Source organism: Falco punctatus (genome assembly GCF_963210335.1).
Source record: "Falco punctatus genome assembly, chromosome: 2".
NCBI classification, from domain to species: domain Eukaryota; kingdom Metazoa; phylum Chordata; class Aves; order Falconiformes; family Falconidae; genus Falco; species Falco punctatus.
In genome coordinates, this window is record NC_137581.1 from 544074 (window position 1) to 569336 (window position 25263).

The following is a 25263-nucleotide window of genomic DNA, read 5'->3' on the forward strand; positions in this document are numbered from 1 at the left end:
GTTTTCCAATTGTGTTCATCTATGCAAAGACAGCACCAATTTCATTCCCATTGAATGCACACGGTGAATAGAAGCAATGAGAGAAAGAGGAAGGACTCATTGACTTTAATGACCACATGACACCCTACTCTGATGAGAGTTATTTGGGACTGGGAGCATGAGCAAAGGTCAGGTCCTATTTCGCTTCCTGCTTTCCAGATGATTCAGAGAAGTAAGCAACAACATTTGAGTTTTGGGATGTTCCCGATGCCATGAACATACCTGTGATAATTTAAAGCAGCATTTCAGGGCTCCAGGTATATTTGTGTCAATATACAGATTCTTTTCCAAATGGGGAAATTTCTTCTTTGTTGTCTTCTTTAGTCCTCAGGACTGGCAACAGGACACTGTCACACACTGCAGGTGCTATAGCCACAGAGGCTCTCCTCTCTGGGCTTCTCTTGTACAAAAGGTTGACCCTCACTGAGAACAGACAAGCTTTTCTGGGTTTCTGGGTGATGATGGATACTGAGCATATTCAAAGATAAGCTCTTCAAAGCATTCTGTCCATCCAACAGTTCACACCAGCTGGGTGGGGAAACCGAAGCAGGGAGATGCACAATGGTGTTTCTCACTGGATCTAAGTGTCCACAGCTTGTGGTGGTGGAAATAAACACTGAGTCTCCTTGGGGATACTTCCCAATCCTGTGTCTGCTTGTTGTAATGAGCAAAAGTACCTGAATAGATAAATCTAGCATGTCTTGGAGGCCTGAAGGACAGCATGGAATAGGTCTGAGTGTCCTGAGCCAAGCTAGCTCTTGCTGATATTAGACCAGCTGCATCCCAGACTTTTTTGAACCCTGACTGAACCAGCCAGCTATGTTCAACCAGGATTGACAGGCTCTGTCTGGGGGCTGCAGCACCCAACCATTCTGAGACTTCCCTGTTTGTGAGAGCCCTCTTCTGGAAGTTGTGACCTAGCTGGGAATGATCCAGACAGTCCAGGTCTCTCAGCAATGTCAGGTTTTATCTGGAAACTGCACACACAGGAGCCGTTTTGAGGCTTTACAGCTTATCATCAGGAAACAAAAAGTCTACCATCAAAATGAGATAAGGATATTTCCGCAGGCATTATTGTGAACTGGTACTGGAGGCTCCCAAGCAGAGGGGCAATTTCAGTGAACGTGAGAGTACAAGTCATACATGCATAGAATGACAGAAACATTTGAGTTGAAAGACACATTTGAAAACATCTCATTCCGCCCTACCTGCCAGGGATAGGGAAACCTCCCACCAGGACAGGTTGCTCACAACCCCGTCCAGCCTGGCCTTGACCACTAGCAGGGATGGGGCACCAAGCACAGACAGACAGCGTGTTGACCAACCGCCTGTTTACGTGGCACTGGACGCTTTCATCCCCTTATCCCTTGGCTTTCCCACACTTGATTGCACCCAGTCCACACTCATCCCTCCCATTGCCAGCCTTTGGTTCCTCCCCTAAACATGCCATAGCAAGTGCCACACAGTCCCCAAATGCCTCTACCTGGCATCCCATACCGATTGTCCCCAACACGCTGTAGGCAGTACGCCATGTGAGTTGGCAAGGAGGGAGACCCTCTGCCATTGGCCAACTTGGAGGTCTCACATGTGGCCATGGGCTGAGCATCCTCCTGGGACAGCCTGGGGAGCAGTCAGGCTGGGGACTCTGTTGGCTCGGAGTGGGATATTGGGGTCCCCCCGCCTGCCATGTCCCTCTGCTGCTTTGGGTTCATGGTGGTGAACCTTTAATCACACATCCCAGAAACCTCCGCACATGGCAGACAGGTCCCTGCTGCAGGCCCTGCAGGAGGATGGCATCCATGCTTGTCGTGGTCTAGAGCCGGTAGGCAGCTGAGCAGCACACAGCCACTCACTCGCTGCTCCCCACAGTCAGATGGGGCAGAGAATCAGAAGAGGAGAAGTGCAAATACTCATGGGCTGAGGTAAAGATAGTTTCATAGTAAAAATGAAAGAAACCCCAGAACCACCAACAGCAAAGGAAAACAAAAGCCGGGAAGACAACTGATCCAGAAAGCACCAGTTGCTGAGCACTAGCGGAATGATGCCCAGCCAGTCCCTGAGCAATTGCAGCCCTGGCAAACCTCCCCCAGCCCCAGCCCTCACCGCTGGTATTGCTGACCATGATGCTTCATGGTCTGTAACATCCCTTTGGTCAGCTGGGGTCAGCTGTCCCCGCTGGGTCCCCTCCCACCTCCTTGTGCACCCCAAGGCTACTCACTGCTGCGGCAACAGGAGGAGCAGAAAAGGCCTTGAGGCTGTGCAGGCACTGCTCACCAGTAAATAAACCATCGCTGCGTTATCAGCACCACTGTGGTGTGTTCACCTTGGCTGGATGTCAGGTGCCCACCAAGCCGCTCTATCACTCCCCTCCTCAGCAGCACAGCGGGGGGAGAAAATAAGATGGAACAAAAGCACAAACAGCTCGTGGGTCAAGATAAAGGTGGTTTAATAAAGCCAAAGCAAAGTCTGTGCGTGGCGGCAAAGGAAAACCAAAGACTGATTCTCTGCTTCCCATCAGCAGGCAATGTCCAGCCACTTCCCAGGAAGCAGGGCTTCAGTACGCGTAGCCGTTCCTGTGCAAGACAAACAGTGTAGTAAGAAATGCCCCCACCTCCTCCTCCTTCCTCCCAGCTTGCACTGCTGAGCAGACCTCGTATGGCATTGGAATATGCCTTTGGCCAGTTTGGGTCCTCTGTCCCGGCTGTGTCCCCTCCCCAGATCTTGGCCATCCCCAGCCTCAGGTACTTGCAGAGTCTGGTGTCTGAGTCAGGCAGGAGGATCAGCACTGCACTTTAGGTGTTGGGCATCATGTAGATTGTACAGCTGCCGAGGAGGGTGACGGTGGGGGGATATGACTGTAAGTAGACCAGAAGGCACCCAGAGGCAGCAGTGTCAGGAGGAACTGAAAGAATTGAGCTTGTAGCCACCAGCTTGTCTTTGGGGTTCAACACCGGTCTTTGTAACGCTCCCCTTCCCTCTCCGGCTCCGTGCAGGATACATGTAGGACCTCAGACTTTGCTCAGGGACCAGACCTCTGTGCCTGGATTTCTGTGGGGTGAAGGCACAAGGAGAGCTGGGATGGTCAGTCACTTTGTGCTGTTAGGAGATGAGGCTTCACCATGGATAAAGTGACGCACACATTTTCTGAGGAGAACAAGAGGAGTTTAGTGCCTGCTCTCTGCCCCCTACTCTAACCCACACTCTGCTCCTCACCTCAGGATGCCATTGCAGGGGCCTATACGCTTAGGGAAGACACGCAACACAGAGAGGTAGGGACACTCCTCAAGATGTTGGGAAACGTTTTGTAGAATGCACATCACGGCTGATGCCGGTTTGGTGTTTCTAATAAGAAAGCAAGGAAACCCAACGCGACACTGCGGGGTTTCAGTGTGACTTGTAGAGCCTGTTCTCAGGTGAGCTGGCTTTTGGGGATTGCTGCACATGCTTCAGTAAGCTTTCAAGACAAGAGTCAAAATCTGCTTGGGCCAGCATCTGGAGGGGTGCGTGTGTCTAAGTGTGCATATGCAACCCCCCACTCCCCCCTCATAGCCAGGCACCAAGATCAGGCAGCTGCTAAAAACTAGGAAGTGGAGAGGTGGCGAGTTACAGACTGGCTGGAAAAGGTACGCGGGGAGCATGAGTCCATGAACAGACTTTCATTTCCAAAGCGGTAACAGGCTTTTATCGAGAGCTGAGATGAAGAGGGGAGGCAGGAGGTGGTGCAGATCTGGGGAGGACCAAGGATACAGGTACAGTTAGACACGGTTTACCTTCCCATTCTGAACAGGAATGTAGAATTCACTCTCTGAAGATATAATGTCTCACCAGTCCAACTCTCCATGCTGCCTCCAGCTTTCAGGGTTTGGGCAAGATGATGACAGCATGGTCCTGCTTCTCCAGCAGACAGCTTTTTAAGCTTTTTCTTTGCTCCCCAAAGATGCTGCCGTTGTTCCCTGTTCCAAACCCTAGCCCTTGCCACCTGCAATTAGTGATGGGCTGGGGTCAGGACCTGGGCTGGATCTATTTCTGCCAGCGCAGGCTGAACACACGGTCCCGGATCTGCTTGGTCCTCATGCCGTAGATGAGCGGGTTGAGCATGGGAGGCACCAGCAGGTAGAGGTCAGCCATCAGGATGTGGAGCTGCGGGGGGATGCTCTGGCCCCAGCGCTGAGTGTAGAAGGAGAAAAGCGCGGGTGTGTAGAAGAGCAGGATGACGCCGATGTGGGAGCCACAGGTGCCAAAGGACTTCAGACGAGCCTCTCTAGAGGAGAGGCCTATGACTTCCCTCAGAATCAGCATGTAGGAGACAGCGATGAAGCTCGAGTCTGAGCCCACCACAGCAATGGCAACCGTGATCCCATAGATGCTGTTGCGCCGCGTGTCCCCACAGGCCAACTTCACCACTGACATGTGCTCACAGTAGGAGTGGTGGATGATGTGGGGGCCACAGTAGGACAGGCTGGTCACCATGCATGTTACGGGCAAGATGGTGGTGACACCACGCACTACAGCAGCCAGCCCCAACTTGGTAATGGTGGGACCAGTCAGGATGGCAGAGTAGTGCAGGGGCTTGCAAATGGCCAGGTATCGGTCAAAGGCCATGGTGAGCAGCACCCCTGACTCCGTTATGGAGAAGGTGTGGATGAAGAACATCTGGGCCACACAGCCCTCAAAGCTGATCTCATGGGAGTGGAACCAGAAGATGCTCAGGAGCTTGGGCATGGTGGAAGTGGTGAGCACAAGGTCAAGGGCAGCCAACATGGAGAGGAAGTAAAACATGGGTGTGTGCAGGCTTGGGTCCATCCTGATCACCAGGAGGAGCGTGATGTTCCCCAGCACTGCCGTGAGGTACATGGTGCAGAATGGGAAGGCAATCCAGAAGTGAGCATCCTCCAGCCCAGGGATGCCTGTCAGGATGAAGGACGAGGGACTGGAGTGATTGGAGGAGGACATGAGGCACTGCTGCAGAGCTGGAAGGGAAGACACAGCAACAGCTGGCGTGGGCAGGGAGAGGAATGAGCTGGAACAAGCACTGCTGTGGACTCCAGCCACAGCCAGAATAGCCCCGACTGTCTTCTCAGGCACACAGACCTGGACTCCATGACCCTTATGGGCCCCTTCCAACTCGAGATATTCTATGAAACCATTGTACGATAGGATTCATATCCTCGTGCCTCTTATGCAGGTACACTCAGTGCCATCACTGGGAAGACGCAAACTCACATGGCCTTAGCCTGGACCTTGGGGAGTTCCCTTACCTCTCCTCCCACCCCGGGCTGGCCTCTGGCTGTTGTCTCCACCCATCCCCTCCATAGTTTGGGAGTCACAAGCTCAAAGCAACATTTAGTTGCCATCAGTTCAAAAATCTAAGGTGGGAGCAGGGGAAAGATCCAGAATACTGTAACGGTGCAGCTCAGCAGGACTCCGGTCACCCACAGAGCTTAGCAGGTGTAAACCGTGTCTTCTACTTGTTGGGAATGCCCCATACCATTCCCACCTGGGCTCTGGAGCCTGCAACATAAGAAGGACATGGACCTGCTGGAACAAGTCCAGAGGAGGGTTTTGAAGGTGACCAGGGGGCTGGAGCAACTCTCCTATGAAGCCAGGCTGAGAGAGTTGGGGTGTTTCAGCTTTGAGAAGAGAAGGCTCCGGGGGGGGCTGGGAGTGGCTTTTCAATACATAAAATGGGCTTATTACAATGACAGGAACCGTCTTTTTTTTTAGCGACTGTAGCATTTGGACAAGAGATAATGGTTTTAATCCTAAAGAGAGTAGATTTAGAATAGCTGTTAGGAGGGAATCCTTCCCTGTGAGGGCGGCGAGGCGCTGGCCCAGTCTGCCCAGAGCAGCTGTGGGTGCCCCATCCCTGGCAGGGCCCAAGGCCAGGCTGGACGGGGCTGGGAGCAGCCTGGGCTGGGGGGAGGGGGCCCTGCCCATGGATGGGGTTGGAACTAGATGGTCTTTAGACTTCATCCCAACGTAAAACATTTCTCCTGGTTTCAGCTGGGATAGTTAATTTTTTTCTTTTATTAGTTGTCAGCTCTGGGGGCTGTTCCTGCTGGAGCCCAAATACAAACCACCTTGCTGGAGTCCCTCTCTCAACAGGCATCCTGCGTATGGGGTCCCTGTCTCCTGCATCAGGAAGGAAAACCAGTGTCATGACAAAAACTGTCCTGAGGCTGTAGTGCCGCTCCCTTCCAGCGCTAACTCTCCCAGGGTGTGTGTACCTCCTTATCCACAAGCCCCTGCCAAAGGCAAGGAGTGCTGTGAATTGTCCCCGTCCTGTAGGGAAAACGGAGGCACGGAAGGGTTAAATCAGCCTGCTGGCAGCAGGGGAGTTAGATGCAAGTTCCTCACTCACCTGTGCCCCCTCTTTTCCACAACATACCCAAGGACCAGACTGCATCTCCTTGGCTTTCATTTGACTTGACCCCTGAAGAGTTTCATCTCTCCTCCAAAGCGCTTTGAGCCCTCCACATGACACAAACCAAGAGGCCTTTTGGTCTGTTTCTAGCCATTGCTGTTTGCAATGTGAGTACAAACAGTGCAACGCCAATATTGGGAAATGCTGCCAAGGCAAAGTTAATTGTAATTGGGCTCATGCAAAGGAGCTGTCCCTGCTGCGCTTCAGTTTCACCCACGTTACACCTGACCTCCCCTACATTCTGTGCATCCTCCTCTTGACGTGCCCTGCAGCCACGGTGCCAGTAAGCCAGCAGCCAGAGGTGCCTCCAGACCCCCAACACACACACACACACCCACACACACCCCCTCATACACACACACACTGACAGACGGTGCCAGGTGTCCGGTGCCAGGTGCCAGCCGGGTACAGAGCATCACACCTGGAGCAGCTTCTCCTTTATCTCCTCCGCTCCAAGCCAGCCTTGCATGGACCTTTCCTACCACCAGCTCCCAAGAAGGGCTGCAGGTGCAGCCTGCATACGAGTGCCGTGTTAGGAAGATACTGCTGCCGATTTGGCTGCTTTGCAGTTGTACACGCAACAGCAGGGACGGGAGCAGCACTTGCAGACTTGTTGCTGCTCAGGGGGAGCGGCGCTTTCAGGCCAGTTGACACACTTCTGAGCTTTTGCTTTGTGCTTTTGCTGTGGCTTGAAAAGCTGACAGGGTTTTCTGTTGTGCAATTAAGTAGTTCAGTCACTTGTAAAGTGACCAGTTTGCTCACTGCAGTAGTCAAAATCCAGAAGGTTTTCTAGAAATGGGGGATGCTGGGCACCTTGACCTAGCTTGCTGTACCCCGTTACATGAGTTGCTGACTCTATTTCATTCCTGAACGGTGGGACAGCTTAAAATACCCTCAGAGAACAAGATGCTGGGTATTGAACAAAGTGCAAAAGGAGTGGAAATCTCCAGTTGCTAGCATACTGGCAAAGCTCCCCTGCCTTTGAAAGGACTGAGTAGGTCCTGGGACTTGAAGCTGAGATTGTAACTCTTTCCTCACCCGCGTGGGCGAGCTCTGCCTCTCTGCTGCTAAGCAATAACCATTAAAGCTGCCGGATTTGAAACGCTTAGCATTTGAGACGTTGTCAGTCTACCAGCCAGGCAGTCTGAGCCGGCAAAAAACATACAGCCGTCTGCTCTGGCCACCACATGCTGCCCTGGCTGTGCCAGTCAGCACTCCTGACCGGCGTACAGCCTGCACAAAAGAAAGTTAGCTGGAACGTGGGGTCTGAAGAGAGCCAGAGTAATCATCCAGCCCATACCCCCTCCCCAGCAGAAGATCAAAAGGAACCTCTGGTAGATACATGCACGACCTGATCTCCCATTGCAAAAGCTCTGTACTTTCCCCACATTGCCTGTTTCTGAGCATTCTCCTAGCGCCAAGCCTGTATCTCCCCGGGCTCCTGACTTTTGCCCTTTCCAGAAGGGAGAAGAACAAAGCTTTACCTTCCTTGTGGCGTCTGGCATCCTCTTGAGGCTTGCACAAGCAAGAAGGCCAGGCCTAGGGCCATGGCCAGGCAACTGCAGGTCTTCACAGGTGACTGGGTCGGTGGATGTTACACCTATGTGCCTACAGCTTGCCTGAAGCTGCTTGAACCAAGGAACAGCTTGCAGGCAAATAATTAGCACTGCTGTACTTGACCTATGCAAGGAAGCAAACCGAGGGTGCAGGTGTCTGCCTGGCAAGTCTCCACCACAACACTCCCTTAATGTGGGATAGCTGGAAGTAAAAAAGTTGCTCCTTAACTCAACAGGAGGTGAAGTCCACCTAGGTGTACTGGCATAGCTGCACAGCAGCTTCTCCCAGTAGATTGTTTCATCTTCCACCTCCATGTGGCTAAAAGTTGACCCTGGCTCAGAGCTTGGCACTACGCATAAAAATACGGGCACTGCGCATAAAAATAGTGGCACACCACCAGACTGAATGACAAGAACCCCCACCCAGCTCACCTGGACGATTTGGATGCCACCCTGGCTCTACCTACATCACCTTCAAATACTGCTTCTCTCTCACACAGCCAAGCAACTCCTCAACGTGCCAAAAGGACCTGCATGGAAGTAGTTATAGGTCTGAAGGGCCCCAGTCGCCCCAGTCCCTCACTGCTGGGACTTCAGAGACTGTCGTCATCACGGAGGAGAAAGTGCTGCCTGGGAATAGCCAGGAATAGCAACGGCTTGTCAACAAACGCACTGCCCTCTCTCACTGCATGGGTTATGTCTGTCTCAGCATCGAGCAGTGCCAAACAGAACTTTGGTCCACAAAGGGGGAAGATTTTCTCTGTGGGTGGGCAAACACCCCTCTGGGCATGCCTAGCTGCTTTCCTGGTGCACACGCAAGGGTGCCTATGTCCTCCTGGCTTAAGCCTGTTGGTGTAAAAGTCGCTTTGGCTCTGGATCCAGTGGCGCTGCACCCCTTCTGGGGCACAAGGGAGCAGCCTGGACTCTTAGGGCTCTATTTGAATGTCCCCTTCCACCTGGGCATCCTGAAGCACCCGTGAACTTTAGTGAATGCTTTGTAAACCTTTGGACCTCGTGGAGGTACCCCCTGACCCTGCAGTCTCTCAGGGGGGAGGTCATGTATGAAGCACAGGCGAACCATGCGGTATTCAGGGAGAGAGGTGCTGGAGAAGCCTTCCTATTTAACATTTACCTTTCATCCTCTATATTTTAGGGTGTCTTTCAACTTCCTAGAGCTTAATGACGGTAACAAGATGGTCAAATTTTTTTGTGTATGGATCAGGCAAATGGCCAAAAGGTAGATATCATGGTGGGAGTATGCTATAGACCACCTAACCAGGATGAAGAGGCAGATGAAATGTTCTACAGGATCAAGTGGGAGAAGTCTCACAATCACTAGCCCTTTTTCTTGTGTTGGTCTTCAACTTACTGCTGGAATGCCTGCTGGATATACAGCACAGTGGAAAGGTAGCAGTCTAAGAGGTTCCTGGAGGTTGTGGAAGATAAGTTCCTGACACAGCTGGTCAGTGAGTCAACCAGGGGAGAAGCCCCACTGGACTTGCTGTTTATGAACAGAGAAGGACCTTTGGGTGATGCGATCGCTGGAGGCCATCTTGGGCACAGTGATCAGAAGATGATAAAGTTCTTGATTCTCAGAAAAGTAAGGAGGGGGGTCAGCAGAACTACTGCTTTGGACTTCCAGAGGGCAGATTTTTTCCTGTTGCAGAGTCTGGTTGTCAGATTTTCTTGGGACACAGTCCTGGAGTGCAAAGGGGTCCAGGAAGGCTGGACCTTCTTCAGGAAGGAAGTCTTAAAAGTGCAGGATCAGGTGGTCCCTGTGTGCCAAAAGACAAAGCAGTGGGGAAGGAGACTGGCCTAGCTGAACAGAGAGTTTTGGCTGGAACTCAGGGAAAAAAGGAGTTTCCCACCTTTGGAAGAAGGGACAGGCAACTCTGGAGGACTAGGAGGAAGTCATAAGTTTATGCAGGGGGAAGATTAGAAAGGTGAAAGCCCAGCTAGAACTCAGGCTCGCCACTGCTGTAAAAGATAAGAAAAAAAGTTTTCACAAATACATTAGTAACAAAAAGAGGACCAAGGATAATCTTCATCCTTTATTGGATGCAACAGGGGATGTTGCCACAAAGAATGAGGAAAAGGCTGCAGTACTTAATGCTTTCTTTGCCTCAGTCTTTAGTAGCAAGACCAGCTTCGCTGTGGGTACTCAGCCCCCTGAGCTGGAAGACAGGGACGAGGAGCAGAATGAAGACCTCACAGTGCAGGAGGAAATGGTCAGTGACCTGCTGCTCCACTTAGACATGCACAAGTCTGTGGGGCCAGATGGGATCCACCTGAGGGTACTGAGGGAGCTGGTGGAGGACCTTGCCAAGCCACTCTCCATTAGTTATCAACAGTCCTGTCTAACTGGGGAGGTCCCAGAAGACTGGAGGTTAGCCAGCGTGACACCCATCTACAGGAAGGGCAGGAAGGAGTATCTGGGGAGCTACAGGCCTGTCAGCCTGACCTCAGTGCCCCGGAAGGTTGTGGAGCAGATCGTCCTGAGCACCATCACACAGCACGTGCAGGACAACAGGGGGATCAGGCTCAGTCAGCAGGGGCTTATGAAAGGCAGGTCCTGCTTAACAAACCTGATGTCCTACGACAAGATGACCCACCTACTGGATGAGGGAAAGGCTGTGGGTAGTGTTTACCTGGACCTTAGTAAATCTTTTTACATTGTCTCCCACAGCATTCTCCTGGAGAAACTGGCTGCTTATGGCTGGGATGGGTGTGCTCTGCTCTGTGTAAAAAGCGGCTGAACAGCCGAGCCCAAAGCGTGGTGGGGAATGGAGTCACATCCCGCTGGTGGTCGGTCACACTGGCTGCTCCCCAGGGCTTCCTGCTGGGGCCGGTTCTGTTTAATATCAACGATCTGGCCAAGGGGCTGGAGCGCACCCGCAGTCGGTTTGCAGAGGACATGAGCTGGGGGCAGTGTGACCTGCTGGGGGGCAGGGGGCTCTGCAGGGGGTCTGGGCAGGCCGGGCCGAGGGGCCGAGGCCAGTTGTATGAGGCCCAACGGGGCTGAGTGCCGGGCCCTGCCCGTGGGTCACACCAGCCCCCCACAGCGCTGCGGGCTGGGGGCAGGGGGCTGGGAACTGCCCGGCGGGGAAGGGCCTGGGGGGGCTGGTCGGCAGCCGGCTGGGCATGAGCCCCCCGTGTGCCCAGGTGGCCACGGCGGCCAGCAGCGCCCTGGCCGGTGTCAGCAGCAGCGTGGCCAGCAGGGCCAGGCAGTGCCCGTCCCCCTGTGCTGGGCCCTGGTGCGGCCGCCCCTCGAGCCCTGGGCTCAGCGTTGGGCCCCTCACCCCCAGACAGACCCGGAGGGGCTGGAGCGTGTCCAGAGCCGGGCAGGGGCTGGGGAAGGGGCTGGGGGAGCTGGGGGGGCTCAGCCCGGAGAACAGGGGGCTCAGGGGGGCCCTTCTGGCTCCCTACAGCTGCCTGGCAGGAGGCTGCAGCGAGGGGGGTCGGTCTCTGCTCACAGATAAAAAGTAACAGGCCAAGAGGAAACAACCTCAAGTTGTTCGGGGGGAGATTTAGATTGGATGTTAGGAAAATTTCTTCTCTGAAAAGGCAGTCAAACATTGGAAGAGCTGCCCAGGGAGGTGTCTGAGTTACCATCCCTGGAGGTGTTTGAAAAACACATAGATGTGGTGCTTAGGGACATGGTTTAGTGATGTACTTGGAAGTGCTGGGTTAATGGTTGGACTTGATGATCTTAAAGGTCTTTTCCAACCTGAATGATTAAATGATACTGTCACTACATGCCCTTGTAAAAAGTCCTTCGCCAGCTTTCTTGTCAGCCCTTTTAGGCACTGGGAGCTGCTCTAAAGTCTCCCTGGAGCCTTCACTTCCCCAGGCTGAACAGCCCCAACTCTCTCAGCCTCTCTTCACAGGAGAGGTGCTCCATCCAGCCCTCTGATCATCTTCATGACCCTCCTCTGGACTCTCTCCAACAGCCCCATGTCCTTCTAGTGTTGGGGGCCCCAGAGCTGTCATGTTAAGTCCTCACTTCTACATTAATTTGAAAATTAAACTCAGTGAAATGCATGGTTTCAAAACTGATTTGAATGTGTCGTTCTCTACATCAAAAATAAATTTTCCTGTCTTTGTGGTGTTTATACAACTTTCTGCTGCACTATTCCCTGACCTCTTAAAAAAAAAAACAGTTGACAGAATGTTTCTGCTATCCTGAATATGCACTTTTTGCTATACTGGGTTTGCACGTTTCAGCCTTATGCTGCCTAGGACTTGGGGAGGGTGTCTGTTGGGGGCAAGGACAGCTCATGCCACGGTATGGCCCTTTGTACTGAGAACCAGGAGAGACTTACAGCTACTGGTTCAGCAGAGCCAGAAATGAAACTGCGTTTGCATTACTCCAAGCTGAAACACAAAAAAGGTCTTCCATTCTTCTGGAGACAACTTGTGCAGCCTATTCCTGTCTGGCTTGGTCATCTCCTAGCACTTGCCATTTGTAAAAGAAATTAGATGAGAGAGAATTGACTTGGGACTAAGGGTGTTACCATCCAGCCCCTTCACTGAGGTTATTACAGAAGATGCCTGGAGAAGACTCATGCTTTTGGGGATCTTCATCCAGAAGACTCCCATTGGTGTTGCTTGGGGTGATTTATGCACAGCCCTGTGGCTCTGCCCTTGCTCACAGGAGACGTTTTTTTCTCATCCGAGGGTGGCAGCTGTCTGCAAGCTAAGAGCAAAGTGGGTGGCTGTATGGCAGAACTGGCATGAGGCAGGGCACAGCAGGCTGCTCCAGGTGCTTAAGGATGGGAGACTGGTAGGACTTCAGCAGCTGGACTGTACACATTCACAATGTGAGTTATGAGAAAAGCTGGAAATTTTTTTTAAAAGAGTTTTTCAAAGTTTTAAAGTTTCTTATTGAATGAAACTGCAGACCCATGGCTGCAGAACTCTGATTTTTTAAGTATTTTTCAGGTAAAAATAGGACTTCAGTTTAAAAAAGTGAAGCAAACCTTTTAACCAAAATCAGAAATTGTTTGTTGCAAAAGAATCAGCTTGGTTTTCTTTGTATAGATTAATAAAGAATTAGCTAAATAAAGAAATAAAAATTTCTTTAAAACTAGATTTTCAACCATGGATAATGTTCTTAATCCCTTGCATACAACAGCAGGTATCTGAATAGAAAGCTGTGGGCATGCAGCCAGGGGCTCTCGCCAACAGGAAGAATTTGGTGAAATAGGCTGGATTATGTCACGTGTGGTCACAGCTTGCTGGGGATGGGGTGGAGAGGTGAAGAAGGCAGGCAGGATGTTGGCCCAGGATCCCAAGCCACGAGGGGACCAAAGCATTATTTTGGGGAGGTATCCTGCATCCATGGTGCAATTTGTGGAAGAGGAGTGACTGCCCCAGGGACACACACCAGACCAGCTACACACTCATCAGTCAGAGCACAGGCTGGAGCTGGACCTTTGCCTTCGATGTGAATGTGTGTCCTTAGCACAGTGCTGGCAGCCAAGCAGCACTCACCTTTGTGCCTTATCCTGGAATAATCCAGTTTTATCTCCATAGGAAAATCTGTTTGGCATGTGCTGTGCTGCAGTGGGCAATCCCCCACTGCCACCAAGGTGTCTGTGATGAGAAGGAAAAGGGTGCAAGGGTTGAGATGGGGAGAGCTCAGTCCGGAAGATGTGACAAGGCAGACATAAAAAGTCACAGGAGAGCACAGGGACCATTCCTTCAATCAAAGGTTTCTGGGTTCAGCAGTAATTAACTTAGTGTTAATTAAGGAGTTAAAGTTAAAACTTAAAGAGGAGTAAAGAAGAATTAAACTACAGGGGAAGAAATCTGGTGGTGTCTAGGATCTGGTGGCAGTGATCTCAATGCGTTCCAGCCTGCAGTACTGATTTTTCATTCAAGTTCCATTTTCCCAAAGCTGAGGGAACTTAAAGGCAGAGGGAATCCAGGAACAAGGGAACAAGGAAATTGCAAAGTTAAGATGTGTTTTGAACAAGTTAGCTAATGGCAGAGCCTGGTCCCCTGCATGTCTGCAGGCAAGGACAGCTGTGATTAGGATGGAGCACTGAAAGCTGCAGCTAAAGCACCATGGACAAAGTGAAATGAAGCTGTTAAGTACAGAAATCAGATAAAAGCAGACAAAGGCATCTGCTCCTCTGCATGGATAAGAGAGGCCCATGCCTTTCTGAGAAAGGCAACCATAGAACTTTATTTTTTAATGTAATTTAATTGATAGCTGAGAAGGATGGAAAGTAGCTTCTGCTAAGAACAGAAAACAAATACAGCAGCAAGTCTGGGTAATTTGCACGAGGGAAAAACATCTCTGATTTGGCCAAAGAGGTCTTCGGCCTGTTCTGCCAAACTTTTATTAGTCCTGGCATGCTGTAGTCATTGCAGACACTTCCTCAGGCCATTACTTTAGCAAGAAAGTACAATGATGCGATTAGCTACAGACTGCTTAGCCTGACGTCAATGCCCAGCAGAATGCCCAAGAAGTTAACAAGAGATTTGGTCAATAAAGAATTGATGATTGGAATCAAATTCAATTATGGCAATCAACATGGCTTTGCAGGAAATGTCTCTTGTCAAACAAACCTGATTTCATTTTCTGATGAGTTAGCACGTTTAGTTAATCAACCTGTGCATGTGTGTGTGATTAAGTAGGGTACACAGAGTTATCTAAAAGAAATGTGCCTCCACCACACTGCTTTCAGGTGGATGAGGAGCTGTATGATTAAAAGACCTCAAAATGAAGGTTTCAGAACCATCATTACAAAAAGCTTGTGTTTCTGCAGGGTTGCCACAAGTGGCTGGCTCTAGACTAGAAGTCATTCCATATAACTTTCATCAGATGCCCCAAAATCAGCACAAATTGTGTCTCAAATAGTGCTGGAGAAAGGCAAGTTATGCAGAGAAATATAGAGATTGGAAGATTTGATCATTCAAGGGAACTGCCTGCAACAAGCTAAATACCAGGGTAAGGAACGTTGGGTGGGTTTTCAGAGTGGAGCACTGTATCCTGGAGAACAGAGGCCCTGGAAAGCAGCTGACAGCACACTGAGAGGGTAACACTGGGACCCAAAGGGCTAGTGCAATTTTGGATGCATCAGAGGGAAATGGAAGTGATATTTTTTCAAAAAAGGTGTTGAAATCTTGGATATGTGCAAAAGAAACCTTCTCAATAAGACAGATAGTAGAACAGGTGAGCGGAGATGAGAAACTTGCAGTGCTCTAGGTCTTTAGTTTATCAAGAATAACTCCTTGGTCATGGGAAGTACATACCTTCATGCAATGCAGGTACTGTGCCATGAAGAGCTCTCTGGCCAAGCATAGGAAGGTAGAGGAGGATGCTGTGGCTGGGAGGAGCAGACCAGCAATGTCAAATGGGAAGAAAAGTACATGTTTATAACACTAAGGATGATTAGCACTTCCGGCAAAAAGTCAAGGCGTGAAGGTTCTCTGTCTCTGAAAGTCCACATGCAATAATGCCATTTCGTTCAGGAAAGCATGCTTTAGCAAATCCTGTGTTCTTGGGCTCCAGGGAGGAAGAAATGGGTATAACACCACTGTTTTTTGACAGGACAATATTCTGCATTAGTTGGACCTTCAGTCTCATGGATGGATGAGTGTGGAGGAAGGGTAATACCATTTTAATTGTACTGTCCTTGACTGCAGCTAGCAGGTAGAGGCTGCAAGTGATGCTTGTGTCACTTTAGTGCTGGGTCACAGCTTGGAGCATCATTTTTCTGGCTGCAGTTTCTCTCAGCCCAGTTTAACCATGGACATTTTGTCCAGGTGCAGCTTCTGCATGACCCAAAGTAGCAACAGGATGGAACTGGTGTGACCTGGGCCATATGCCCAGTCCGCTCTCTGAGCAGGGCATGCGGAGGGAGGCGTTGCTTGCAAATCCTTGCAGCGAGGCCATAAGCCCTGCCATCACATTGCTGATGAAGGCTGGGCAAGGGCTGAAGAGCCTGGGGTCATTATGCTCCAATTCTACCCCCTGATAGTGGCAATAGTGGCTGGAAGCTACAGCAGGGCAGGACACCATGGCGCCAGCCTTTAGACAGACACACATATGGCAAAAGCTAGAAGTAAATCAGGGCTGGAACGAGAAGCAGAAGGGAAGGAAGCCCCTTGCAATCAATAGGACAGCCAGGCCTCTCCAGCAATGTGTCCTCTGGTAAGCACTGACCACAGCATCAGTTTAAAAGCCTGTCTTGTAGATAATAGGTTCTGAAAGTTTTCCCCCAGGTAAATACAACAAAATTGTGTGATGCTTGAGAACTGCAGTGTGCACAGTTTTATGATCAAACTGATGGCAGCAAAATCCCAACCTTTCTGTCACTGTTACAGGGACAAATATGTGGCTTGGCCTACTTGTGTCATGTCAACCACCAACCAATCCAACACCAACTCTTTGCCTTTTCTCATGATAGGCATCCCTGACCTGGAAGCTCTCCACATGTGGATTTCCATCCCATTCTGCTTTACATACATCATGACCTTGCTGGGAAATAGCATGGTCTTTCTCACTGTAAAGCTGGACAAAAACCTCCATGAGTCTATGTATTATTTCATTTCCATGTCAGCTGTCATCAACCTCATCTTCTCAACTGCTGTAGTTCCCAAAATGCTGAGTGTATTCTGATTGGATTCAAGAGAGATTTGTTTTGAGGCCTGCTTCATCCAGATGTTCTTCATCCACACACTCATGGCAGCAGAGTCAGGGGTGGTCCTGGCAATGTCCTTTGACTGGTATATAGCCATCTGCAACCCCCTGAGATACCACATCATCACTACGAGCTCAAGGATGATTCTGCTGTCTCTGGCCAGGGAAAATGGTGTCATACCACCTTTAATGTGTCTCCTCATCAGCTTACCCTACTGCAAAACCTGAGTCGTCCCTCATTCCTACTGTGAGCACATGGCTGTGGTGGAGCTGGCCTGTGCCAACCCATCTGTCAGTGATCTCTACAGCCTCATCATGGCAATAGTATTGGTGGAGACAGACTGTCTTCATCACCTTCTCCTATGGTCTTCAGGTCTGTGATGAGGCTGCCATCCCAAGAGGCTTGTCTTAAGACCCTCAGGACCTACATAGGCGGCCTACTCTCCATGTATCTGCAGATGTTCTCTTCCAGCTTGGCACCTCACATCCAAGTCCTGGTGTTTGGTTTCTATTTGATGGGCTCTCCCATGCTCAGCCCCCTCATTTAAGGCATAAAGATGCAGCGGATCCAGGAAGGGATCTTCAAACTGCTGGAGCAGTTGACAGGACTCAGGATCTCACAAGCTGAGAGAGGGAAGCACCACCAGAAAATAATTCATCCCATCCTAGAATAGCTGTGAAATTAAGTGCAATGAATTATCCCCCAGAAACGTCCATCTCTCTTTGGTGACTAGAAAGTGAACCTGGACCAGATGCCTAATGCTGAGATGGCAGTAGCTTATTAACATGAAATTAATGGGCCAGTCCTGATGGGTTCTGGGTGACTGCCATTTTGGCCAATGCACTCCTGTTTTCCAGGATATCACCTGGGAATGTTACTTCACAGTAGCTCTCTGATCTCACTGTGTTTCAGTCCCTGTGGCACATGGCTGAGGTGCCCCACAGATCAATGTGCATCAGCCAGAGAGGACAGTTCAGTCCACCAAGCACTAGTGAGATGATACCACAGTGCTCACTGCCTCAGGTTCCATGTGGAGGGGAGAAAAGGATGCTCTGACCTCTTCCCAGCTCACAAGGGGTGGGAATGGCTCCCCCAGAGTTTCTTCCACCTGTCCATGCAGAAGGTATCTGCTCGCTGCTTCTAATCAGAAGTCAGACCAGAGTATCTGAGAAATGTTGTGGCTACCAGGATATCCAGGAAGAGGAGTCTGTTTAATTAAAGGCTACAGTTAACCATTCACTGCAGTGGTCTCAGGCATCACCTCCCACATCTCCACTGCAAGCTCTGACCAGGACCACATGCACATCAATGCAAAGGCAACGTGGTAAGGTGAAGTGTTTCAAGTTCTCCTACAGGTGTCTGCAAATCCAACAAAGCAAAAACAAGGAGCAGTGAGCTGACCCAAGTGCCAGCACTGCAGGAATCTGTTCCTCCAGAATGTGAAAAATGTGAACTGCAGGGTTCCTCCAGAATGGGGATGGTGTTTTGCCTAGAAGCAATTGCTGCTGCATACACTGAGCTCAGAAAATCACTCAGAAATCTAAAGCAAAAGCTGTTTGCTATTCCTGACATAACCTACGATTACAGGTGCAAGAATGATCACAGATCACTCTAGGAAATAGAGTTACTTCATAATTCTGCAAAGAGTGAATGCAGATTTATCACCCTCTTTGGAGAGAGGGTGATCTTCTCAAGAAGTAAGGAAAAGAAAATGCCTCCTGTAAAATGTGGTACATTCATCTTCATTCCTTCCTTCCTCCCTTTCTAGATCATCCAAATTTGTCTCAAAACCAACATAAATCACCAGACTCCCACTGATACGCATCAGCTGGAAAGCTTCAGAGAATCATAGAATCACAAAATATCTCAAACTGAAAGGGACCCATAAGGATCATTGAGTCCAACGCCCTGCTCCTCGTAGGACTGTCTAAAACTAAACCATATAACTAAAAGCATCGTCCAGACACTCCTTGAATTTTGACAGGCTATTGTATATTGTGTATGTAAAATGTATACTAATCTTGCCTATGAAAGTTTAGGTTAGACATGTTTTTCAAAAGCCTACTAGGAAAGTGTTCAGCACTTGAACAGGTTGTTTGGAAAGGAGGCAATCCACCACTGGCGAAACTTAGACAAGCATCTTGCCAATCCTGCTGCGGACAGGAGAAAGCGCCGGGGGACCTCTCCAGGCCCTCTGGCTCTGGGCATTGACAGGGTTTTGATAAACCCACAGAGAGTTGAAACTGGGAACATTTTGCTGTGCAGAGAAGGGCAGCATGTAGAGTGCTCCCAGCTTGTATGACAAAGGTTCCATATATGTTCCTACAACCTCTGGTTATGTTTCTTGTCACTTCCTCAGTCAGCAAGGCAAACAGGGGGTTTATTACCACTCAGAACCAGCACCACTGTCAGTGATGATGTCATGCAGTGTGCTCTCTGCTATCGATGTCACCAAAGAGATGCTTCTGCCTTCATTAACACTGCCAGAGATCAATGCATGTCTCTGGGCAGGGGGACTTTGAAAAAGCAAAGGACTGAAAACTAAATGTAATCTTTTATGTCTATGCTTCCCGTTCTCTGCATCAAGAACACCTACAGGATGATTTTTCCACAAATAAAAAACAAAAGTGAAAATCTCAAAATTTCATTTCCAACAGAAATCACAGGTGAGCTCTCAGCCTGCCACCTCCTACCCTCCCACACAGAAAAGCTCAAGCAATGTGAGTGATGGCAAACTTAACCCCGTCCCCAACCATGCATCATAGCCAGTGCTCATCTCAGCCGCCAAGATGTCTAAAAAGAAAAAAATACAATCTCAAGATACTATGAACTTGGTCCAGAATGACGGGCACAGGACACCAATGGAAGGAAGGAGCCTGGCTCCAGCCTCTTGGCACCCTCCCTTTGGGTATCTATGTACATAATAAGGTCCTCCTGAGCCTTCTCTTCTCCAGGCTGAGCAGTCCTAGCAAAAATGCTCCATTCCACCAGCACCTTTGTGGCCCTTGTCTGGACTCTCTCCTCTATAGCCGTGTCTCTCTCATACTGGGGAGCCCAGCAATGAACCCAGCACTCCACATATGGCCTCTCCAGTGTTGAGCAGAGGGGAACGATCATCTCCCTCAATCATCTGGCAATGCCTCTCCTGGTGTAGCCCAGGACACCATTGTCCACCTTTGCTCATGGTCAACTCGGTGTCCCCTAGGTCCTTCTCTGCCAAGCTGCTTTCCATCCAGGTGGCCCCAGCCTGTGTTGGTGCCTGGGCTTGTTCCGCAGTCCTGGCAGGACTTTGCACTTCTCCTGGTTGAACTTCATGAGGTTCCTGCTGGCCCATTTCTCCATCCTACCAAGGTCCCTCTGGACACCAGCACACCCATCAAGTGAACCAGCCACTGACACAGAATGGCTGGGGTTGGAAGGCACCTCTGGAGACCATCTAGTCCAACCCCCTGCTACAGCAGGTTCACCCAAGAGCAGGTTGCACAGGATCTCATCCAGGCAGGTTTGGAATGTCTCCAGAGCAGGAGACCCCACAGCCTCTCTGGGCAGCCTGTCCCAGTGCTCTGCCACCCTCACAGTAAAGAAGTTTTTCCTCATATTCAGGTGGAAGTTCCTGTGTTGCAATTTCTGCCCATTGCCCCTTGTCCTGTCACTGGGCATCACTGAAAAGAGCCTGGCCCCGTCCTCTTGGCACTCGCCCTTAAGATATTTGTAGGCATTGATGAGGTCCGCTCTCAGTCTTCTCCTCTCCAGGCTGAACAGGCCCAGCTCCCTCAGCCTTTCCTCATCAGGGAGATGCTCCAGCCCCTCACCATCTCTGTAGCCTCCACTGGACCCTCTCCAGTAGTTCCCTGTCTCTTTTAAACTGGGAAACCCAGAATTGGACACTCCTCCACATACTTTAGAAGTACAAGCATGGAAAGGTTGGTCCTGGCTAAGGAGGCATCCTACCAGTGGTGGTCAGTACGTGGTCCCCGATACTCATGATTTCACTGAGAAAAGACCCACTGACTTGGCTGTTTGCAGAGGGGACCCCACAGGGCTTTGCTCCTGGGCACGGGGCTGCAGTAGTGGGGGATATGGGGTGTCCCTGTCACTGGAGTTCTGCTCATGATACCTAGCAGCTCCCAGTGTGTGATTTCCCCATTGCTGCTGGCTGGGGTATCTCCCCTGGACCCAGGCTCCACCGAGGAGCCCCAAGGAGAGAGGCATTTTCCCTTGTTTACCTGCAAAGTAGCCATGAGCAAAACAGATAGATGCATCATCGTCGCTGAGTAATTAGCCTCAGGACACTTCTAGCTATTAGCCATAACTCACTTGCTAATTTTTAATCTCTCCTTCGGGTGAAGTGTCCAAAGCAAACAACAGTTTAACCCTGTGAGTGCTGGTCAGGGGTAGGTGCTTGACATCAGTGCTGTTCAGAGATGGGCAGTGTTGGGGGAGCACAGAGACTTCTGCAAAAGCTGGTGTGTTTGGGCAGCAATATCCAGCCCTGGCCCTGCATGGAGATGTCTCTGCTCCCTCCATTGCTGGCTGCAGAGTTGTAAAGCCTTTGGTGCGAGGCCAGCACCCCTGAACCACCACGGCGTCTGGAGATGGGGAGGCTGATCCAGCTGCAGCTCCCTGGGCAGTGCTGGTGCAAACTCCTCTAGCGCAGCGGCAAAACACAGACCTGTCTGCGGGACAGTGTGAAAGAGCTGGCTGAGCATGCACAAATTAAAAGGTTTCAGCACATACTGCCCCCGACAACTCCAGCACTGGCTGCTTGGGGCCCCAGGCTGGGCACAGACTCCAGCTCCCACCCATCCTCCTGCCTGTTCACCCCCCTGCCTGCACAGCACAGAACCTGCACCATCCCTTCCCACCAGAGCCCACTCCCCAGCCTCAAGCTGCTCTCCAAATTAGCGTGTATTCTCATCCCAGCTAAATTAACACTGTTCAGCAGCATTTCCTCACAAGGCTGTAGTGTACAACCCTTCTTGGGATCTGCAGTTCAAAGGGTCCCTTTTGGAAACACAACCCAAATTTGAACTCTGGGCAGTGGGTGCTGGAGGTGCCACTGGAACAGGTTTTCCTCATTTTACTGTGGCATTTTCAGCCCCTAAAAATGTCCCAGCTCTGGGGCTGGGTTTTGGGGAGGGTGACTGATTTTTACAGACCTCTGGAAAGTTTGGACTTGGTTGCTGTTCTTCATATCAGGCAGCTGCCCCATGGACCCAGGGGAGCTGCACGAAGTCTGCAGCCGCCCCAAGCGTGGGGCACTGGAGAAAACTCCCCAGCACTAGGAAGGGGTTTGGGGATCCCCACAGGCCATCCCGGGAGAATCCCTGCCTGGCCATAGAGGGCATCGGGGAAAAGGAGGCACAGCGGCTCAAACATGCCTCCCTTTGCAAAGGGGCCAGATGGCCATGCAGGTCTGGGGGGGAATTGGAAAGGAGTTAATTACTGGGGAGGGTGAGGGTCTGGAAAGAGGGACTGTTGTCCTGCGGCCAGGTCTCCCCTCCCCGCCCCCACCCCCACCCCACCCCGGTGCAATGACCACGGGGATACTGGGATGGTCACCCCACCCCAGTGCCACCAGCCCTGGCTCCAGCCAAGAAACTGAAGCAAAAAACCCAGGGAAGCATCATCAGTTGCAAATCCGCTAATTGGCCACTCAGCAGCAAACTGGAGGGGGTGGGGGAGAGGGCAGGGAGACCAGGGCCACAACAGCCCAGCCAACCAGCAATCAATCCTCCTGTGGCCCCGTGCTGTAATTACCATCCAGCTCGTTAGCACTAATTGAACTACTCCCAGGAAGGGAGCACGACGGAAAAAAAAAAAGTAAACAAAGTTCAGTTGCTTTTAACTTTGACTTGTTCTAAATGTCAAGGAAGAAAATAAGTCAGAGAGCCTGAGACATCTTGGAGGGTTCTCTTGTCTCCTTGTGTCACCAGCCCCATGACTGAAAATCTCTGCCCAGGGCAAGGGGACGGTGCATGAGTGAGTCGCCGGCCAAGGCTAACGGCATGTGCCCTTCTGCAGGCAGGATCAGGTCCCTGGGGTGAGCTGTACTTGGCTCACCACCCAGCACAGTGATGCTCCCTCACAAAATACCGTGCCCAGTTCTGCTGCAGTGGAGTGCTGGAGGGTCCCAAGCCAGGAGCCTGTTCCCCCCTTGCCGGGGGCACACACTGAGCGCATTGGGTGCAAGGGACCAAGCCATGCTCTGGCTTCTGCTGCCCAAGGCCACCTCTTACCCAGCAGGAAATTCTGGGAGTGCCCTGATGTTAGTCCTCACTGCCCCCGTTTTTGGGGTGCTTGTGATTTACAGCCACACCAGTGGTGTGCAGCTCAGGGCAGTGCTGTGGGGGTGTGAGGGAGCTCTCTTGCACCTGGGGTCATGCAACACAGCAGGGTGCAGGGGGACAGCCTTAACGGCCCTCCTTGCTGCAAGGGTTGTGGGGCAGCTCTTGGTGCTGCTCTGAAAGCAGCTCCCCAGCAAAATCCTTCAGCTTGTGCCTCCCAAAACCCGAATCTCCTCTGCACTGGGACAGCACTGCTTTGGGTACAGATACCGCACAGCAACCCTGTGGTGCACCCTGCACCAGGCGCTGTGCACCATTCACCCTGTATCCTGCATTGTCATCCTGGTTTTGGCTGGGATAGAGTTAATTTTCTTCTCAGTAGCTGATGCAGCGCTGTGCTTTGGATTTGGTGTGAGAGCAATGCTGATAACACACTGATGGTTTTGGTTGTTGCTGGGTGATGTTTATACTAAGTCAAGGACTTTCCAGTTGCTTAGGCCCTCCCAGAAAGAAGCTGGAGGGGCACAAGAAATTGGGAGGAGACACAGCCAGGACAGCTGACCCAAACTAGCTAAAAGAATGTTCCAGACCATAGAATGTGATGCTGTGTTTATATAAGCTGGGGGAAGAAGAAGGAATGGGGGGACGTTCAGAGTGATGGCATTTATCTTCCCAAAGAACCATTACACCTGATGGAGCCCTGCTGTGCTGGGGATGGCTGAGCACTTGCCTGCCCATGGGGAGTGGTGAATTAAATTCCTTGTTTTGCTTTGCATGTGTGCACAGCTTTTGCTTTACCTATGGAACTGTCTTTATCTCAATGCACGAGTTTTCTCACTCTTACTGTTCCAGCTCTCTCCCCCATTCCACCCAGGGTGCGGAATCGAGCGAGCAGCTGTGTGGGGCTTAATTGCTGGCTGGGGTTAAACCACGACTCCCGAACTCTCCTCCCCCAGGGTCTGATGCCCTGGAGCTACTACAGGAGCACAGCCAGTAGAAGACAGCCTGCCTACTGATCTGGACTGGGATGGGGAGGTCTCATAGCCCCTATCCAGCCACCCTGTGCTTTCCCCCAGTGCTGTGCCTGGCTGTGCAACCAGCTGCCTTTGCAATGGGTACAATGTCATCAGGCCTTTCCTGAGCTGGTTCAAAGCCAGGTCCCAGCAGAAAGCAAGCTGCAGAGCAGTCCAGGGTAGGTTTCTTCGGGGCCATGGAGGCAGCAGCAGGAGCTAAGCGCGTTGGTGACAGCTCTGTTGGCCATCTCTCCCTCCTGCGACCATCCCCACTAGTAGACTGGGACAGCCCCAGCAGGTCTGGGCAGCTGAGGGGTGGCCAAGGGGACAGGACTGGTGTGGCAGCAGTCAGGGAGAGAGTCTGGATTGCAAAATGCTCCCATTGCCCTGTCATACCCTGGGAACAGGGTGTCCTGGGTACACCCAGAGCATTTTAAACTGGGGGAAACAGAGGGGCAAGACCAGAGGGGTGGTCTGAGCCTGTGAATGGCTGCAGGGAGCTGCTGAGCTGAGCCCCTGGCACCACAGTCACAGGGGACTTTGCTGGCCACTGTCCCCAAACAGCTCCATCATGCTGCCTTGGGCTGAGCCCACCAAAGTCATGCAAGCCCAGGAGCTGATGCCTGGCCAGGAGCAGGAGATTTGCTGGTGAACCAGTTTGGCAATGGGCAGTGTAAAAGGCAGTGTGCATCCTCCAGGTTACGGCCGGCCCCAGGCCCCTGCAGAGTCCTACACACCCAACTCATGGCTGCAGAAGTGAAACAGGCCCTGGGGTCTGTCAGAGCCACCTGCAGCTCCTTCCACGCTCAGATGGTGGACCCCAGGGAGGGGCAATGTCACACATACCCTGATACTATGTCAGCCCCTATGGCAGAGGGGCAGGGGTCCCAGCCTGAACACCAAATCATCTCAGCCCCATAATGGGGCTATGCAAAGCTGAGCTCCTGGAGCAGATTTTCTCCCTGCTCCAAGATTCGCACCGCTGGAAGGTGAGCCAGGAGGACGGTGGCATTTGGACTGCCAGCAGGCAAGCTGGGAGAACGGTGGCAGCAGGAGCAGATGCCCTGTCTAGGGTTGCAGGAGCAGCAAGAGTAGAGATGCCCAAACCCACCAGCTCTAGGCTGATGGGCTAGCAAAGGCCATGGGTGCCGTTTCAATTGCAGAGGGATGCATGTGTCTGGGTGATGCCCTGCACACCTCCCAACACCTCTCTGGTAAGACGTGGCACTTCCAAACTGCCAGTGCCCCTGCAAGGGTGGTCATGGCTTCGTTGCTTTGCTAATTAGTGAC

General features: G+C 51.4%; 1 protein-coding gene and 1 pseudogene across 2 annotated transcripts; one reads left to right on the forward strand and one right to left on the reverse strand.

Moving 5' to 3' along the window:
• Positions 1-6930, reverse strand: LOC308058716 (olfactory receptor 52K2-like). Its single transcript, XM_080374976.1, has one exon. The coding sequence runs from the start codon at positions 4990-4992 to the stop codon at positions 4060-4062; it is 933 nt and encodes a 310-aa protein (XP_080231102.1). The 5' UTR covers positions 4993-6930; the 3' UTR covers positions 1-4059.
• On the forward strand, positions 6922-23890 carry LOC308058715 (olfactory receptor 52K2-like; annotated as a pseudogene). The gene has a single exon. The product of its transcript is annotated as an olfactory receptor 52K2-like (transcript).
• Positions 23891-25263: the final 1373 nt, after the last annotated feature.

What these genes read in the sequence shown, in the direction of transcription:
- LOC308058716 (XM_080374976.1), bottom strand. Translation starts at nt 4,992, where the DNA reads ATGTCCTCCTCCAATCACTCCAGTCCCTCGTCCTTCATCCTGACAGGC.